At 39.6% G+C, this 21,060-nt stretch overlaps 1 protein-coding gene across 1 annotated transcript; it reads left to right on the top strand.

The window, feature by feature from the left end:
* Positions 1-1,741: 1,741 nt before the first annotated feature.
* On the top strand, positions 1,742-16,388 carry LOC311293753 (IgGFc-binding protein). The gene is made up of 24 exons (XM_084414245.1): positions 1,742-2,896; positions 3,011-3,351; positions 3,458-4,031; positions 4,198-4,802; positions 4,941-5,511; positions 5,615-6,213; positions 6,311-6,875; positions 6,991-7,187; positions 7,352-7,490; positions 7,588-8,192; positions 8,333-8,903; positions 8,984-9,582; positions 9,681-10,245; positions 10,410-10,606; positions 10,702-10,840; positions 10,933-11,540; positions 11,683-12,253; positions 12,334-12,932; positions 13,031-13,595; positions 13,760-13,956; positions 14,052-14,190; positions 14,277-14,605; positions 14,873-15,431; positions 15,516-16,388. Coding segments are annotated over exons 1-24 (10,965 nt in total). The 5' UTR covers positions 1,742-1,767; the 3' UTR covers positions 15,518-16,388.
* Positions 16,389-21,060: the final 4,672 nt, after the last annotated feature.

Below are 21,060 nucleotides of genomic sequence, written 5' to 3' on the forward strand. Positions count from 1 at the left end.
CGTTTAGTGTTATATAAATATTGTATGTATTTAAACCATTTTGAATTTAAATGTTTCAAATAAAATGGGGTTGCTGATGAAAACGTATATTGGATAACAAGTAAATCTGATAAATAAATGAATGTACAACATTTAAACTGTCTGTGCTTTCTAGGTGTAGCTTACAGTGGGTTATGTTTTAACAACAGCACTCTTTGTAATTGACATATTTTCAGATAAATGTGAAAACATCACATTAAAGTTGAGAGACAAAACACTTTAAAGCAACAAGTGTTAGAGCACTCAGTTGTTTATGGTCATTAAAGTGTTTAGGGCCATTGTCTTGCTGGAAGACCCATGACCTTTGACAGAGACACGGCTTTCTGATGCTGCCCTCCAAAATGTCTTGATTACTTTAGCATGACATGGGCAAATTCAAGGCACTCTGTGCTAGAGGCAATAAAGCTGGCAAGTTGATTTTCACCCAAAAAAATCTTTTGGCCCACTTTTTTTTTTTTGGCACAGACGTAAATAAAAGTGCAAGCAAATATCTTCATATTACTCTTCAGAGTCTTCGAGTGACATTTACTTTTCTGAAGGCTCAGGTTTGAATTAGTTTAGGGAAATAACAGCAGTAGTTCTGAGAAGTCTGATCCCTTCAAGTGGAGGATTAGCTAGTTTCACTACACACTATCTAGGCAAATATGTCAGGCAAACAAAGCGATTAAAACACATCAGTTTCTGTTTGTTCTGTCAAATTGTTTATACATTTCACTTCAACAGGAAAGCTTGGCAAACATCTTTTACCCAAAGTCATCTGCCTTGTTTCTGTGTAAACAATGTGTCATAGTACACACAGTCACTGACAAAGATTGTAGAAATTAAATGCTAAACCCACATTGCATATCAAATAAATATATATATATATACATGAATAAACATTACATTTATTTAAGCATAATCACCCAAAATTAATTAATAAACTGTGAACACTCAGATAAGCACGACTAGCAGGAAATGTTTGAAACGTGAATGTTCAATGTATTTAGTGACACATAGTTTGGTTTGTTTGAAGGAAATTTACACAGTGGTGTGTTCATTTAAATCCAAATACACACACTTTAAACCGTCTGAATCTTTCCCTCCTTTAAGTATATTTAGTTTATAAACTCAAATATTATGTTTAATAACATTTTTTTCTGTCAACATTTTTATGTTTGCTATATAGCAGTGATGCAGAACATTGTTTACAGTATTCTGTTTATTAGCTTTAAGTTACACACATTTTTATGTACCTTAAAAATTAGATCCTGTTTCCGGAAATTATTGTTTTACGTTACCAGCAATACTATATAAGCCCTCCCTTTGAAAAAAATATTTTGTTCACAAGAGACCTGGCCTTCAGGTAAGTACTGCTCACTCTCTTGAATTACTTATGTACATTTTTTTTAAGACTAGATTTAAAACTAAAATCATTAGAAGTGGTAAATGTATTGTTACTCTGTTACAGCCATGGAGACAAGGTCTTTTCTTTTCTGCGTGGCAGCTTTAACAGTCACTGGTAAGATAAATTATATTGTATTATAATATGGTTTCTAACTGATAATCAAGATTTAATGGCAACTAACTTTTTCTCCTAGTACTTTGGTAATGCTTTTATACACTAATAATAATGTTTGCTTTACTATATAAATACGTTTAAAAAAAATGCCATTGACAATATTGTGTTTCTGTTTTACTACAGCAGTCAGCGGATGTCCAATAGGGCGTGAATTCATCACTGCTTTTATGACAAATTACCAATATGGAAAAGCCAGTCCGACTCTCTCCATAACAGCACAGGATTCCCCAGCCACTGTGAAAGTTGAGATAAAGGCACTGAGTTACAGTGAAAATGTGAACATAGGACGAGGTGAGACCAAACGGATTGTCCTGCCAGCAAACACTGAGATGGAAGGTGATGGAGTCTTCCGCAAAACTGTTTCCATCTCTTCTACTGCTCATATCTCGGTTGTATCATCCAACTTAAAGGAAAACACCGGAGACAGCAGTGTGATCTTCCCGATAAATCAACTTGGCAAGAGTTATGTAGTTTTTACTCCAAACACGGGTCCAAGTCCATATAAAAAGCTGGTAGCCATAATCAATGGCAATTATATGAACACAATTGAGATTGTCTCCATTTCAGGATTTTTTGGGTTATTCACGAAGACCAAAACCATCACTTTGGCTCCCTACGAAGTTTATCAACTTCGCAGTCTGGTAAATTTGTCTGGAACGAAAATCAAATCCACATCTCCAGTAGCTGTCCTGGCCGGACACGAGTGCTCCATGATCATAGGCACCTGTGAGCATGTCTATGAGCAGCTGGTACCAATTGAGTCTCTCTCCAACGAATACCTGGTCCCTGCAATGCATCAGTCCTTCAGCCAAGACACAGCCTATGTGGTTGCCCCCGAGGACAACACTGTTGTGTCCATTTTCAATAGGCATAAGTATCCCCAAAAAAGAAAGCTAAATTCTGGAGAAGTTTTAGCTGTTGATTTGAGCAGAAATGCTAAGCTCATCCAAAGTAGCAAAAACATCATGGTAATGTATTTCAGTAGCAATTTTCCAAATGATGAGTTTCTAACCAATGTCATACCAACCTCCGAGATGTCAAAATCATGGACCATTCACTCTCAAAATGACTATGATAACACTGTTGTTGTTGTTGCTGAAGCAGCATCAGCCTCCACTATCAGCGGTTCACTGAAATGGAAAACGTTCCCTGCTAATGACAAGTTTGTATGGGCTACCAAGTCAATTGGTTCGCAGCAAGGTCCCATCACCATATCAGGTGATTCGCTGATGGCTGCTTATGTTTTTGGTGGGAAATCAAGGCATGGATATGCCACAACAGGAGTGTGTAACACAGGTAAGAAATTATGACCGAACAATGTGTTCCTTGTTTGTACAATCAGTCAGGAATTACATATTTATTATAACTGATCGAAATAAAAAAATAAAAAACGTTCTTGTGTTCCCTAAGTTTTTACGTCAACACCGCCTCCACCAGACCCCTGTGAGACTGTTAAGTGCCGTCAGCAGGAAGAGTGCAGAAAGGGTGTCTGTGTCCCCACTTCCACTGCCACATGTCAGGCAGTTGGCGATCCTCATTACAAAACATTCGATGGAAAATTATTTGACTTTCAGGGAACTTGTACCTACGTCATGGCAAACAATACAAAACCTCAAAAAGGCCTCACACCGTTTACTATCTTGGCAAAGAATAATCACCGGGGAAGTAAAAGGGTGGCATATGTAAGGACGGTTTCTGTCCTTGTGTACAATCACACCGTGGTGGCTGGCAGCCAAAGAGGAGTAGTAGAGGTAAAAGTAAAAAGCACTTTATAACGTTTTTTGATGCATTTAAAACCACACTGAACAATAAGTAAATCTCTTTCTTTGGTGTTTGTGTTCTTGTTTTTCATTCTAGTTTGATGGTGAAAATACTTACCTGCCTTTGACTATAGATGGTGGCAAAATAAAAGTGGATCAGAGGGGATGGAATGTTATTATATCAACGGATTTTGGCTTAGAGGTTAAATATGACTGGAATATGATGTTGTATATCACAGCTCCAAGCAGCTATTTCCAGACTGTAGGTGGTCTTTGTGGAAACTATAATGGTGACCGAAGAGATGAATATATTGATCCCAAAGGCAAGGTGCTCTCCGATGTCATTGAGTTTGCCAAGACCTGGAAAGTTCCAGATAATGATTTGTTTTGTAATGATGACTGTAATGGACAATGCCCAAGTTGCTCTTTAAGTCTTCAAGAGGAGTACAAAAAAGACACAAACTGTGGTGTCATGGCTAAAACTGATGGGCCATTTGCTAATTGCCACAACACTGTGGATCCCCACATGTATGTAGATAATTGTGTCTATGATGTCTGTATTAACAACGGTATCAGAAACTTCCTCTGCAACAACATTCAAAGCTACGTTGATGCTTGCATGTCAGCTGGAATCAAAATCACTGGAAATTGGAGGACACTTTCCAACTGCCGTAAGTGCATATGTATATATGTGAGATTTAAATGTATTCAATATTTAGATTAATGAATGTGAATGGAACATTGGTGCTGTTTGTTCAATTATGCTAGGATTTTGGTAGGCAATTAATGTGACATAATCAGAATATTTATATTTTTGTTTTTATCTTCTCCTCCAAGCTCTGGACTGTCCAGTCAACATGCATTATGATGCCTGTGGCACTGCCTGTGCCCCCTCTTGTGCTGATCGAGATGCCCCAAACAAGTGCACACTGCCATGTGTGGAAGGCTGCCAGTGCAATGCAGGTTTTGTCCGCAGTGGAGATGAATGCATACCTGTGAAAAAGTGTGGCTGCACTTACAAAGGCCGATATTATCTAGCTGAGCAGACATTTTGGAGTGACAATAAATGCACAGAGAAATGTGTGTGCAACCCTCAAACTGGAAAGGTTGATTGTACAATGACAAAATGTAAGAAGTCCCAAGTGTGTGACACACGGAATGGAGTGAGAGATTGTTACCCAATCTCCTATAGTACCTGCCAGGGTGCAGGGGATCCACACTACCGCACATTTGATGGTAAACCCTTTGATTTCCAAGGAACCTGTACCTATTATTTGTCCAAGCTACTCAATACAGCTGACCCATCATTGATACCTTTTGAGGTGCTGGTCAAGAATGAGAACAGAGGAAGAAACATGGCAGTTGCTTACACTAAGACTGTATCCTTAACAGTCTATGGATACACGATTGTCTTGAGTAAAGATGACCCAGGCAAAGTGAAGGTCAGTACATTTAAAACTCTTATGCAAATTAATAACTGCATAAAGGCATGAATAAATGTCATTATATGCTAACCTACAAAAAAAACAATACTTTTAACAAAAACTTTTGTTAATTAGTTGGTAACTTGTGTCCTAAAGGTCAACAATCTGTTTGTGAAATTGCCATTTGAACAAGAAGATGGTCGATTCTCCATATTCCGCAGTGGGTACTTTGGTGTGATAAAAACTGACTTTGATCTGACATTGAAATTCAACTGGGATAGCCACGTAGCACTGACTCTCCCCAGCACTTACTACAGTCAAGTGGGGGGACTTTGCGGCAACTGGAATGACAATGTCAATGATGATTTGCTTACTCCTGACAAAACCCTTGCTGCAACCCCAACCATTTTTGGAACCAGCTGGAAAGTCAAGGATGACCCTGGATGCTCAGATGGATGTCAGGGCAAAGCATGTCCTAAATGTGATGCCATGGAGAGAAACAAAGTCACTTTTACAAAGCCCTGCAGCAAGATCACTGACAAACAGGGACCATTTAAAGGCTGCCATAATAAAGTGAATCCAAATCAGTTTTATGAGGATTGTGTGTATGATATGTGTATGTATGGTGGTCATTCGTCAGCACTCTGCAGTGCTCTTTCTGCATACACAGCTGCTTGCCAAGATGCACTTGGCCAAGTGGAATCCTGGAGAACCGACAGTTTCTGCCGTTAGTATTAATTCCAGCAACATTTACTTCTCTTTAAAAAAATTAAATACATGTAACTATTGTAAATATTGTGAAAATAGTCCTTAATATAATTTGTCCACAGCTGCATCCTGTATGGACAACAGCCACTATGAAGTTTGTGCAACAGGATGTTCCCAGACGTGTCGTGGCCTCACTGAGCCCAAGGGCTGTGAGGGGACTCCCTGCATTGAAGGCTGTATTTGTGATGAAGGCTTTGTCCTGAGCGATGGTGAATGTGTGCCTATGGAACAGTGTGGCTGTTCTTACGAGGGCCAGTACTATCAACTGGGTCAGGAATTCTTCCCTCAGGACAAGTGCCAGCAGAGATGTGTCTGCAAAGAGAATGGAAGAGTTCAGTGTAATGATGGATTCACCTGCAAACCAAACGAGAAGTGCCAGGTTCTGAATGGAGTTCTGGGCTGTTTCCCAGAGAGCAAAGCCATTTGCTCAGTGTCAGGCTTTGGGCTTTATCAGACATTCGATGGGAAGTCCTTCACTGTTGAAGGAGACTGTGAGTATAGATTGGCAGAGACAGCTCAGAACAAGGATGAGGACATGAACTCTTTCAGTGTATTAGTCAAACAGCAGTCCTCCTCTGAGATAGTCTTTACTCGAAGAGTGGAAATACAAATAGAACAATCCACGATTACTTTGCTGCCCGGCCACATCTGGGAGGTTCAGGTAATGTACTCGTTACTGAAACTTTAACAATAGTTTAAAGTGATCAAATACTTTTTCTTACAATGTTTAAGTTTTATTTTGCTTTTTTTTTTAACAGGTGGACAACGTTAAAACCAATCTCCCCGTGACTGTGGAGGAAGGACTGGCACAAGTCTATCAGAGCGGTGTTAACATTGTTGTGGAAACAGATTTTGGATTGAAACTGACATATGATACAGTCTCCATGGCCAAAATCGAGATCCCATCCACTTTTAAAAATGTAGTCAAAGGTCTCTGTGGTAACTACAATGGAAACAGTACAGATGATTTTCTCCTGTCAGGCGGTATTCAGACATCTTCTGTGGAGGATTTTGCTGAGTCCTGGGTTTCGCCATCAGACAAACTGATGTGCCAAACAATTTGTGGCCCCAAGTGTTTAAATCCGGACAAAGACAAACAGACAGAGGCAGAAACAGCATGCAGTATGCTAATCACAGAGAAGGGACCATTTTCTGATTGTTACAAAAAAATTCCACCTCAGAAATTCTTTGATGAATGTGTTAAAGATGTGGCAGCACAACCAAAAGACAAGACAGTTCACTGTCGCCACATACAAAGGTATGTTACCAGCTGTCAAGAGATTGGGACATCAATCAACAACTGGAGGAATAAAACCTTCTGTCGTAAGTGGCTGCATACTTTAGGTTTAAAAATAACTCTCCTCTAGCCTATCTACGTAATGCCCCTTAATGCACCAAACCCTACATTTTTCTTTAAATTGTCACTGTTTTCTTCCAGCACTCACATGTTTCAAAAACAGTCACTATGAACTCTGCGCTGACACCTGTTCCTCGACCTGTGCAAGCCTGATAAAGTCACAGAAATGCCCAATGTGTCAGGAAGGATGTCAGTGTGATGATGGCTTCTTGTTTGATGGAGGTGAATGTACGACTTTGGATGATTGTGGTTGTCATATAAATGGAAAGTTTTACAAGGTGAGAATCTATCTGGTCTGTTCTTTTCATTTTATTTTTACTTTATTTATTTATTGCTAATAGCACTCAAACATGACACCAGTGACACCAACCACAGAAAAAAACATTGACTTGTTTATCTTTCCCACCCAAAATATCATTAATTTCTTTAATATATTCTGCAGTCTGGTGAGACAGTCGTTCGGGGAGAGTGTGAAGAGAAATGCTTCTGCAAAGCCGGAGAGTTCTCATGTGAACCCTTGGAATGTAATGAAGATCAGCTCTGTGGCAAAAAAGATGGTGCCATTGGGTGCTACAGTAAAGGTATTTATATTTATAACAAGTGTACCATGAAAGCAAAATATATGTTTATATACCAGATGTTTATATTTTCTCTCTTTTCTCTGTTTAATCCTTCAAGCAACTTACTGTCCAGTCAACATGCATTATGATGCCTGTGGCACTGCCTGTGCCCCCTCTTGTGCTGATCGAGATGGTCCAGATGAGTGCACACTGCCATGTGTGGATGGCTGCCAGTGCAATACAGGTTTTGTCCGCAGTGGAGATGAATGCATACCTGTGAAAAAGTGTGGCTGCACTTACAAAGGCCGATATTATCTAGCAGAGCAGACATTTTGGGGCGAGAAACAATGCACAGAGAAATGTGTGTGCAACCCTCAAACTGGAAATGTTGAATGCACACCAACAAAGTGTAAGAATCCCCTAGTGTGTGGCACACGGAATGGAGTGAAAGATTGTTACCCAATGTCCTATAGTACCTGCCAGGGTGCAGGGGATCCACACTACCGCACATTTGATGGTAAAAGCTTTGACTTTCAAGGAACCTGTACCTATTATTTGTCCAAGCTACTCAATACAGCTGACCCATCATTGATACCTTTTGAGGTTCTGGTCAAGAATGAGAACAGAGGAAGAAACATGGCAGTTGCTTACACTAAGACTGTATCCTTAACAGTCTATGGATACACGATTGTCTTAAGTAAGGAAAGTCCACGCAAAGTTAAGGTCAGTTCATCAAAAAGACTCTTCTACCTTTAATATGAATAACTGCATGCATAAGCAAGTCGAGTGTTACTGTACACTCACCTACAAAAAAATACACATGGTGTTGAATATTAATTTATTTGGATGAATTTGTCTTAAAGGTCAACAATCTGTTTGTGAAATTGCCATTTGAACTAGAAGATGGTCGACTTTCAATATTCTACAGTGGGTACTTTGGCGTGATAAAAACTGACTTTGATCTGACATTGAAATTCAACTGGGATAGCCACGTAGCACTGACTCTCCCCAGCACTTACTACAGTCAAGTGGGGGGGCTTTGCGGCAACTGGAATGACAATGTCAATGATGATTTGCTTACTCCTGACAAAACCCTTGCTGCAACCCCAACCATTTTTGGAACCAGCTGGAAAGTCAAGGATGACCCTGGATGCTCAGATGGATGTCAGGGCAAAGCATGTCCTAAATGTGACGCCACAGAGAGAAACCAAATAACTTTTACGAAGCCTTGCAGCAAGATCACTGACAAACAGGGACCATTTAAAGGCTGCCATAATAAAGTGAATCCAAATCAGTTTTATGAGGATTGTGTGTATGATATGTGCATGTATGGTGGTCATTCGTCAGCACTCTGCAGTGCTCTTTCTGCATACACAGCTGCTTGCCAAGACGCACTTGGCCAAGTGGAATCCTGGAGAACCGACAGTTTCTGCCGTTAGTATTGCTTTATTTCAAATATAATTATAACTCATTACTCTAGTTTGACATTAGTTCTTAATATGATCTGTCCACAGCTACAAACTGTAAGGCACACAGCCACTATGAGGTTTGTGCGACAGGATGTCCGCAGACGTGCCGTGGCCTCACTGAGCCCAAGAGCTGTATGGGAACTCCCTGTGTTGAAGGTTGCACATGTGACAAAGGCTTTGTCTTGAGCGATGGTGAGTGTGTGGCTGCACAGAAGTGTGGCTGTACTGAGAAGGGCCAGTACTATCAACTGGGTCAGGAATTCTTCCCTCAGGACAAGTGCCAGCAGAGATGTGTCTGCAAAGAGAATGGAAGAGTTCAGTGTAATGATGGATTCACCTGCAAACCAAACGAGAAGTGCCAGGTTCTGAATGGAGTTCTGGGCTGTTTCCCAGAGAGCAAAGCCATTTGCTCAGTGTCAGGCTTTGGGCTTTATCAGACATTCGATGGGAAGTCCTTCACTGTTGAAGGAGACTGTGAGTATAGATTGGCAGAGACAGCTCAGAACAAGAGTGAGGACATGAACTCTTTCAGTGTATTAGTCAAACAGCAGTCCTCCTCTGAGATAGTCTTTACTCGAAGAGTGGAAATACAAATAAAACAATCCACGATTACTTTGCTGCCCGGCCACATCTGGGAGGTTCAGGTAATGTACTGGTTACTGAAATTCTAACAATAGTTTAAAGTAATCAAATACTGTTGTCTGAAATGTTTAAGTTTTATGTTGGTGTTTTTTTTTTACAGGTGGACAACGTTAAAACCAATCTCCCTGTGACTGTGAATGATGGACTGGCACAAGTCTATCAGAGCGGTGTTAACATTGTTGTGGAAACAGATTTTGGATTGAAACTGACATATGATACAGTCTCCATGGCCAAAATCGAGATCCCATCCACTTTTAAAAACATAGTCAAAGGTCTCTGTGGTAACTACAATGGAAACAGTGCAGATGATTTTCTCCTGTCAGGCGGTATTCAGACATCTTCTGTGGTCGATTTTGCTGAGTCCTGGGTTTCGCCATCAAACAAACTGATGTGCCAAACAATTTGTGGCCCCAAATGTTTAAATCCGGACAAAGACAAACAGACAGAGGCAGAAACAGCATGCAGTATGCTAATCACAGAGAAGGGACCATTTTCTGGTTGTTACGAAAAAATTCCATCTCAGAAATTCTTCGATGAATGTGTTAAAGATGTGGCAGCACAACCAAAAGACAAGACAGTTCACTGTCGCCACATACAAAGGTATGTTGCCAGCTGTCAAGAGATTGGGACATCAATCAACAACTGGAGGAATAACACCTTCTGTCGTAAGTGTCTGCATGTTCCTCAAATGACCCTCTTCTTGCTTGTCCTCTTGCTGGCCTTCTTTTCACGTGGCCTTTAGTCAAGGAAGATACTGTGTAAAATTAAATATTTTCTCTAAAATCTGATTTCTGACCCAGTCTTTAAAAACAATCTTGAATTCTTCCAGCACTCAAGTGTTCGGCAAACAGTCACTATGAGCTTTGTGCTGACACTTGTTCTTCAACCTGCGCCAGCCTGACTAACTCACAGGATTGTCCACCATGTCAGGAAGGATGTCAGTGTGATGATGGCTTCTTGTTTGATGGAGGTGAATGTAAGACATTGCAGGACTGTGGTTGTAATGTAGATGGAAAGTTTTACAAGGTGAGAAACCATTCCAGTTTCTTTCTTGCAGTAGTCAAACATCACACTAGTCACAAGAAAAAACTGACACTTGTTGTCTCTTATTTTTTCTGCAGTCTGGTGAGACAGTCATTCAAGGACAGTGTAAAGAGAAATGCCTCTGCAAAGCCGGAGTATTCTCCTGTGAACCATTGAAATGTGATGCAGATCAGATCTGTGGCAAAAAAGAAGGTGTAACTGGGTGCTACAAGAAAGGTATTTATATTTAGAACAAGTGTACCATACAAAATATATGTTTATATATCGGCAATTTCAATTTTTCTCTTTTCTCTGTTTAATCCTTCAAGCAACTTACTGTCCAGTCAACATGCATTATGATGCCTGTGGCAAAGCCTGTGCTCCCACTTGTGCTGATCGAGATGCCCCAAACAAGTGCACACTGCGTGGATGTGTGGATGGCTGCCAGTGCGATGCAGGTTTTCTCCGCAGTGGAGATGAATGCATACCTGTGAAAAATTGTGGCTGCACTTACAAAGGCCGATATTATCTAGCAGAGCAGACATTTTGGGGTGAGAAACAATGCACAGAAAAATGTGTGTGCAACCCTCAAACTGGAAATGTTGAATGCACACCATCAAAGTGCAAGAATCCCCTAGTGTGTGACACACGGAATGGAGTGAAAGATTGTTACCCAATGTCCTATAGTACCTGCCAGGGTGCAGGGGATCCACACTACCGCACATTTGATGGTAAAGCCTTTGATTTCCAAGGAACCTGTACCTATTATTTGTCCAAGCTACTCAATACAGCTGACCCATCATTGATACCTTTTGAGGTGCTGGTCAAGAATGAGAACAGAGGAAGAAACATGGCAGTTGCTTACACTAAGACTGTATCCTTAACAGTCTATGGATACACAATTGTCTTAAGTAAGGAAAGCCCACGCAAAGTTAAGGTCAGTTCATCAAAAAAGACTCTTCTACCTGTAATATGAATAACTGCATGCATAAGCAAGTCGAATGTTACTGTACACTCACCTACAAAAAAAATACACATGGTTTTGAATATTAATTTATTTGGATGAATTTGTCTTAAAGGTCAACAATCTGTTTGTGAAATTGCCATTTGAACTAGAAGATGGACGACTTTCAATATTCTACAGTGGGTACTTTGGCGTGATAAAAACTGACTTTGATCTGACATTGAAATTCAACTGGGATAGCCACGTAGCACTGACTCTCCCCAGCACTTACTACAGTCAAGTGGGGGGGCTTTGCGGCAACTGGAATGACAATGTCAATGATGATTTGCTTACTCCTGACAAAACCCTTGCTGCAACCCCAACCATTTTTGGAACCAGCTGGAAAGTCAAGGATGACCCTGGATGCTCAGATGGATGTCAGGGCAAAGCATGTCCTAAATGTGACGCCACAGAGAGAAACCAAATAACTTTTACGAAGCCTTGCAGCAAGATCACTGACAAACAGGGACCATTTAAAGGCTGCCATAATAAAGTGAATCCAAATCAGTTTTATGAGGATTGTGTGTATGATATGTGTATGTATGGTGGTCATTCGTCAGCACTCTGCAGTGCTCTTTCTGCATACACAGCTGCTTGCCAAGATGCACTTGGCCAAGTGGAATCCTGGAGAACCGACAGTTTCTGCCGTTAGTATTGCTTTATTTCAAATATAATTAAAACTCATTACTCTAGTTTGACATTAGTTCTTAATATGATCTGTCCACAGCTACAAACTGTAAGGCACACAGCCACTATGAGGTTTGTGCGACAGGATGCCCGCAGACGTGCCGTGGCCTCACTGAGCCCAAGAGCTGTATGGGAACTCCCTGTGTTGAAGGTTGCACATGTGACAAAGGCTTTGTCCTGAGCGATGGTGAGTGTGTGGCTGCACAGCAGTGTGGCTGTACTGAGAAGGGCCAGTACTATCAACTGGGTCAGGAATTCTTCCCTCAGGACAAGTGCCAGCAGAGATGTGTCTGCAAAGAGAATGGAAGAGTTCAGTGTAATGATGGATTCACCTGCAAACCAAACGAGAAGTGCCAGGTTCTGAATGGAGTTCTGGGCTGTTTCCCAGAGAGCAAAGCCATTTGCTCAGTGTCAGGCTTTGGGCTTTATCAGACATTCGATGGGAAGTCCTTCACTGTTGAAGGAGACTGTGAGTATAGATTGGCAGAGACAGCTCAGAACAAGAATGAGAACATGAACTCTTTCAGTGTATTAGTCAAACAGCAGTCCTCCTCTGAGATAGTCTTTACTCGAAGAGTGGAAATACAAATAAAACAATCCACGATTACTTTGCTGCCCGGCCACATCTGGGAGGTTCAGGTAATGTACTTGTTTACTTAAACACTAACAATAGTTTTAATGATCAAATACTGTTGCCTAAATGCCTAAAATGTTTTATGTTGGTGTTTTCTTTACAGGTGGACAACGTTAAAACCAATCTCCCTGTGACTGTGAATGATGGACTAGTACAAGTCTATCAGAGCGGTGTTAACATTGTTGTGAAAACAGATTTTGGATTGAAACTGACATATGATACAGTCTCCATGGCCAAAATCGAGATCCCATCCACTTTTAAAAATGCAGTCAAAGGTCTCTGTGGTAACTACAATGGAAACAGTGCAGATGATTTTCTCCTGCCAGATGGTATTCAGACATCTTCCGTGGAGTACTTTGCTGAGTCCTGGGTTTCGCCATCAGATGAAAGAATGTGCCAAACAATTTGTGGCCCCAAATGTTTAAATCCGGACAAAGACAAACAGACAGAGGCAGAAACAGCATGCAGTATGCTAATCACAGAGAAGGGACCATTTTCTGGTTGTTATGAAAAAATTCCACCTCAGAAATTCTTTGATGAATGTGTTAAAGATGTGGCAGCACAACCAAAAGACAAGACAGTTCACTGTCGCCACATACAAAGGTATGTTGCCAGCTGTCAAGAGATTGGGACATCAATCAACAGCTGGAGGAATAACACCTTCTGTCGTAAGTGTCTGCTTGTTCCTCAAATGACCCTCTTCTTGCTTGTCCTCTTGCTGGCCTTCTTTTTATGTAGCCTTTAGTTGAAGAAGATACTGTGTAAAATTAAATATTCTCTCTAAAAACTGATTACTGACCCAGTCTCTAAAAACAATCTTGAATTCTTCCAGCACTCAAGTGTTCGGCAAACAGTCACTATGAGCTTTGTGCTGACACTTGTTCTTCAACCTGCGCCAGCCTGACTAACTCACAGGATTGTCCACCATGTCAGGAAGGATGTCAGTGTGATGATGGCTTCTTGTTTGATGGAGGTGAATGTAAGACATTGCAGGACTGTGGTTGTAATGTAGATGGAAAGTTTTACAAGGTGAGAAAGCATTCCAGTTTCTTTCTTGCAGTAGTCAAACATCACACTAGTCACAAGAAAAAACTGACACTTGTTGTCTCTTATTTTTTCTGCAGTCTGGTGAGACAGTCATTCAAGGACAGTGTAAAGAGAAATGCCTCTGCAAAGCCGGAGTATTCTCCTGTGAACCATTGAAATGTGATGCAGATCAGATCTGTGACCAAAAAGAAGGTGTAACTGGGTGCTACAAGAAAGGTAAGTATATCTATAATGAACATTGTAAAGAATTTCCCAATTAGGTTTAAATGAAACCATAATACAGATGTACACCTCTGTTCCAGATCCTTGCAGTAACTATAAGTGCCGTGAACAAGAGTACTGCACTGTAAAGGACAATAAGGCACTGTGCGTTGCAAAGTCAAAGGCCTCTTGCATTGCTAAAGGAGATCCTCATTACAAAACCTTTGATGGAAACCACTTCTCCTTCCAGGGTACTTGCTCCTATACTTTAGTTAAAACTTCAGGCAAAGACCTAACACTAACACCTTTCAGCATCATCAACAAGAATGAGATGCTCAAAGGCACACGTGGATCTTACGTGAAGTCAGCCACCATTACAGTCAGAGGACATGACATCACTTTCATCCAAGGCAACCGCAAGCATGTGACAGTAAGTCAGTACCGTCAGTCAATGTTAAAACATCTCAGTGTCCCTCTAAGGTAATACTGTATATCAGGAGAAGCCAACCTTGCACCCAAAGGGGTACCTTCACACCTGCTATTTTCAAGTAATTTTCAGCTTAATTGGCTGGTTCAGATGTGTTCAAATAGGGTTGGAGCTAAAATCTCCAGGAGCAGGGTTGACTACCTCTGTTGTACACTCTGGAAATTCTCTACTTAATATGTCTATTGCTTGCTCTCATTTTATCCTATCCAGATTGATGGCACAGTTTCAACCCTTCCAGTAAGTTTAAACTCTGAGGGGATCAACATAACGCAATCGGGCACTACAGGGGTCCTGCAGACAGATTTTGGCTTGGAGGTCATGTATAATTGGGTGAATACCCTCATGGTGACATTGTCCAGTAGCTATTATAATAACATAGTTGGAATGTGTGGAACCTACAGTAATGACCCGCAGGATGATTATGTCACACCGAGTGGTAACAGCATGACAGACATCACAGAATGGGCAAAGTCTTGGAGTGTCCCTGAAAGCAACAGCAACTGCTGGCACTTTCCCCCTTGCTCAGATGATAAGAAGTTACTATATAGTGGACAAAGCTACTGTGGCTTGTTAGAGAATGCGAAGGGCCCATTTGCCCAGTGCCATGACATAATCTCAAAGAGGCGATTCGCTGCTGACTGCCTTTTCCAAATGTGCCTCAATGATGGAAGTCAAAATGCTTTCTGCAATGCCTTAAATAATTATGTGTCCTCCTGTGCACTGGTAAAGGCTGACGTGTCTCCAGAGTGGAAACAGCTCGCTAACTGCTGTAAGTCATGGCCATGACTCAAAATCATTGTTTAATATATGTTACATTAATGCTAACGCCTTTCCTGTCTTTTATTCCCAACAGGATGAAGATTTTTTTTCTCAAGTCACTTGGATTCCAGTGAAAATGCAAATTACTAAATAAATAATATTCTGTTTTGCATTTCACAGTTAAACTATTGACATATAACATATAACAGTTTTTGTCATTACTTCATATCACATTATGTAATATTAGACTTGGTGTTTAAAATTGATGTTTGAGTTTCTTTTCTTGAATGACTACATATAGATCATATAGATTTGTCCTATGCACAAATCAGTCTATAGTTAATCTTGGGTTAAATTGCTCTGTTTTAAACTTGATTTATTCCTTCAAATGCCTCCATAATTAAAATTCTTATTAAATTCTTGCATCTATGTGCATTATGTTGATTTCATTCAGCTGTGTCATTTCCTGTGTCTGTAATTATAAGTGCCAAAAGTCATAAACAGAAATATAGGTTATGCCAACCATATGTCAGCTTCTAATATTGGCATATCAATAATTGGGAAGTATTTTATATAGACATTCAACTGCTCCAGACACATCAAAGCATCCATCAATATGCAACAGTTAATATTTCAGATGCTGTTCAACACTCACACTGACCAAATCATTTTCATTGAAAATGCTACATTGTGCAGCCTAAGAATATATATATTGTCTTGCATAAGTATTCAAAACCCTTTATTTATTTCATGTTTTGTTATTTTGCTCCCTTAAGTTAAACTGCTTTACATTACTTTTTTTCCCCACATACAGTGGTATGAAAAAGTTTGGGCACCCCTGTAAATTTTCATGATTTTCTTTTATAAATCATTGGTTGTCTGGATAAGAAATTTCAATTAAATATATCATATAGGAGACAAACACAGTGATATTTGAGAAGTGAAATAAAGTTTATATGATTTATGGAAAGTGTGCAAGAATTATTTAAACTAAATTAGGCATGTGCATAAATTTAGGCATCCTTGTCATTTTATTGATTTCAATACCTTTAGCACTAATTATTAGAACTCAAAATTGGTTTGGTAACCTCAGTGACCCTTGACCTACATACACAGGTGAATCCAATCATGAGAAAGGGTATTTAATGAGGCCAATTGTAAGTATTTCTTCTCTTTGCATCTTCTCTGAAGAGTAGCAACATGGGAGCCTCAAAACAACTCTCAAATGACCTGAAAACAAAGAATGTTCAACATCATGGTTTAGGGGAAGGATACAGAAAGCTGTCTCAGAGATTTAAGCTCTCTGTTTCAACTGTGAGGAACATTGTGAGGAATTGGAAGACCAGAGGCACAGTTCTAGTTAAGGCCAGAAGTGGCAGACCAAGAAAGATCTCAGATAAGCAGAGGCGCAGGATGGTGAGAACAGTCACAGTCAACCCACAGACCAGCTCCAAAGACCTACAACATCATCTTGCTGCAGATGGTGTCACTGTGCATCGTTCAACTATTCAGCGCACTTTACACAAGGAGATGCTGTATGGACGAGTAATGCGGAAAAAGCCTTTTCTCAGCACACGCCACAAACGGTGTCGCTTGAGGTATGCTCAAGAACATTTGGACAAGCCAGCTTCATTTTGGAATAAGGTGCTGTGGACTGATGAAACTAAAATAGAGTTATTTGGGCAAAACAAGGAGCTTATGCATGGCGGAAAAAGAACACAGCATTCCAAGAAAAACACTTGCTACCTACAGTAAAATTTGGTGGCGGTTCCATCATGCTGTGGGGCTGTGTGGCCAGTGCAGGGACTGGGAATCTGGTTAAAGTTGAGGGTCGCATGGATTCCATTCAATATCAGCAGATTCTGGAGAACAATGTCCAGGAATCAGTGACAAAGTTGAAGTTGCGCCGGGGCTGGATCTTTCAACAAGACAACGACCCAAAACACTGCTCAAAATCTACTAAGGCATTCATGCAGAGGAACAAGTACAACGTTCTGGAATGGCCATCTCAGTCCCCAGACCTGAATATTATTGAAAATGTGTGGTATGATTTAAAGCGGGCTGTCCATGCTCGTAAACCATCAAACCTGACTGAACTGGAGATGTTTTGTAAAGAAGAATGGTCCAAAATACCTTCCGCCAGAATCCAGACTCTAATTGGAAGCTATAGAAAGCGTTTAGAGGCTGTTATTTATGCAAAAGGCGGATGCACAAAATATTGAGTTAATTATTATTTTGTGGTGCCTAAATTTATGCACATGCCTAATTTTGTTTAAATAATTCTTGCACACTTTCCATAAATCATATAAACTTTATTTCACTTCTCAAATATCACTGTGTTTGTCTCCTATATGATATATTTAATTGAAATTTCTTATCCAGACAACCAATGATTTATAAAAGAAAATCATGAACATTTACAGGGGTGCCCAAACTTTTTCATACCACTGTAAATCTACAATCCATACATCATAATGACAAAGAAAATAACAGATCTTTGACAACTTTGCAAATGTATTAAAAACTGAAATAAATCCTTAAATCAGTACTTAAAGCACCTTTACAGCCTCAAGTCTTTTGAGGAATGAGCTTTGCACATCTGACTGCATTTTTGGGATTTTCTGCCATTCTACCCCTCAAATCCTCTCAAGCTCTGTCAGGTTGGATGGGGACTGTCGGTGGACAGCCATTTTCAGGTTTCTCCGAAGATATTAGATTGGGTTCTAGCCCAGGCTCTGGCTGTGCAACTCAAGGACGTTCACAGAGTTGTCCTTAAGCCAACTGTGCATTGTCTTAGCTCTGTGCTTTAATATTTAATTAAGGCTAACTCTATATTTTGCTGCACTGAGCTTTCCTTCTACCCTGACAAGTTCCCAGTCCCTGCTGCTGAAAAAAAAAAAACACAGCATGATGCCACCACCACACTTTATTGTTGGGATGGTATTGTGCAGATGATGAGCAGTGCCTGGTTTGCTACATGATGCTTGGAACTGATGTTCGTCAGACCAGATAATAATGTTTCTCACAGTATGAGAGAGTCCTTTAGTTGTTTTGTGCAAATTCATAAGTGGGTTTTCATGTGTCTTCATTGAGGAGAGACTTGAGTCTGGCCACTCTGCCATAAAGCCTAGATTGGTGGAGTGTTGCAGTGATGTTTGTCCTTCTGTAAATTTATCCCATCTCCATATATGATCATGGAGCTCAACCAGAGTGACCATCTTGGTCACCACTCCAACCAAGGCCCTTCTCCACTGATTGCTCAGTTTGGCCAGGAGGCCAGCTTCAGGAAGAGTCCTGGTTGTTTCAGACTTCTTCCATTAAGGAGTATGGAGGCTACATGCTTCTGTGAACCTTCAATATAGCCGTTTTTTTTTTTTTTTTTTTTTTGTCTTCCCCAGATCTGTGTCTTGATAAAATCCTGTCTCTGAGCTCTACAGGCAGTTCCTTTGACCTCATGGCTTGGTTTTTGCTCTAATATGCTTTTTCAGCTGTTAGACCTTTTATTGAGAGGTGTGTGCCTTTCCAAATTACCCATTCAATTGAATTTTCCACAGGTTAAGTCCCAGAAAAGGGTATGAATACTTATGCAATATAATTATTTCAGTTTTTAATTTAATAACTTATCACAAATCTGTTTTTGATTTGTCATTATGGTGTATGGAGTGTAGGTTAATGTGAAAAAAGTATCTTAAAGTAGTTTAACATAAGGCAGTAACATAACAAACTGTGAAAAAAATGAAGGGTTTTGAATACTTTCACAGACCAAATTACAGTTAAACCACATAAAGAGACTCAGTAAAGTAAGCGCAATGAAGACCAGAAGTTCAATCAGTTGACAGAGAGTTTACTGAAGACAAGGTTCTCCACACCATAGAAAAATGACTTATAGTCATATGGACAATCAGTTGACATCATTTTTACAGGTTTGGATAGGTTAACAGTACAGATTTAGCAACATCCGAACATGGTATTGTGTTCTTTATGCAAATTAGTTAATTTAAAGACATTATCTTGAACACACGTTGTTATATATTTGTAAGAAACTTTGGTAAGTGTCATATTCCAGAAGGACTCTTCTTGTCTGGGGAAATGTTGAATTCTCCTGGAGACTATTCTTTGGCATGGTCACATGACTCTAAAAGTAAACAACTCCTGCAAGCACAATTGGATAAAACATAGGCAAGATCAGCTCCTCACTGGATCAGAACAGGAAAACTACATCCACAAAGGGCACCGAATAAAATGAATATGAATAAAGTTCAATAGCTATGATTTTCAATTTATTATAAAATACAAGAAGGGTGACTCTAAATCCATCCCCTTTACTGCCGGTTGTCGGTTTCAAAAACACAATCTGGAGTCAGTTCAGTCAACTTATATTTATGGGCAGAGCATACTAGGGCTGCACAATATATCAAAATTATCGAAATATTGCAAATGTAAATGTATATATATGCAATAACTGGGGTCATGAACAAAAGACAAAGAGAAAATCACTCAATGCTCTTGGCTAAATAACTTTTGTAGCTTTAATAAGAATCAGTATACATTATATTTAATTCATACAGTGAAAACTAAGCAGTGTTTTATTTTTACATTTGCTTATTCAGTTTCTGTTGTTAAATAAACCTAATGTAGGCCTACCTGAAACCCTAAACCCCGTGGTTTACACTGATGTTAAAATAACACTCCTTATGCTACAGTGAAACACTGCTGTTCACTTTCAGAAGTTGTAGGGATGTTTTCTTGTCACAAAAATAATGTGAAATACATATGTAGGTTATATAATTTTAAATATATTTTAAAGATAATGGTAACACTTTAAAATACGGATCCTTCGTTAATGAATAACTACACAGGATCAAATGAGTAACACAATGTTAACAATCTAGTAACTACAGTTAACTAACAAGTAACTCTGATTAACGAATTAGTAAGTAATAGCACACAGATTTAAGTGGTAGTTCACTATTAACTAATCAATAACTACTATTTTTTTAATACTTCCCAGAGAACTACTGAATTTTTTACAGATTTAAGTGGTAGTTCACTAATAACTAATCAATAACTACAATTTTTTAATACTTCCCAGAGAAATAATGAAAAAAATTCACAATTCATGCAAAACTTAATAACTAATGCAGGAAAAATTACTAGCACTAGATTAACATTACTGCTAGATACTGTACACTAATTATCAATATGTAGTAGCGTAGCAGACTTATGATTTGGGAAAGCTGTCAATAATTAGCCTATGCACTGCTGTCTTTTAGAGAACTATTCATAAACTAAATAATTTTTAAGAATTGTTTTTATAAATGCACTTGTCTGGAACACTTACCCTGTGGCCGATTTTCCGGCATTCCTCTGGACTGGCTTTGAATAACTTGACTCATCATGGTGAGTACTGGAACATACTGAGTCATCAGCCATCCAAATATATGAATAATGAATATGAATAATAATATGAACATGGACAATTTTTTAAAAATAGGCTAAATTAGATTGTCTTGAAGGGTAGGTTCACCCAAAAATGGGGGATAAAGAGGAGGAGGAAGATGATGAGACAATTGCTCGTCTCTTGGAAGACACGTCAAATGATTAAAAACAAATATATCGGCGCAATGTATGATTTCAAT

This window comes from Rutilus rutilus, assembly GCF_951802725.1.
Source record: "Rutilus rutilus genome assembly, chromosome: 7".
Taxonomy (NCBI): domain Eukaryota; kingdom Metazoa; phylum Chordata; class Actinopteri; order Cypriniformes; family Leuciscidae; genus Rutilus; species Rutilus rutilus.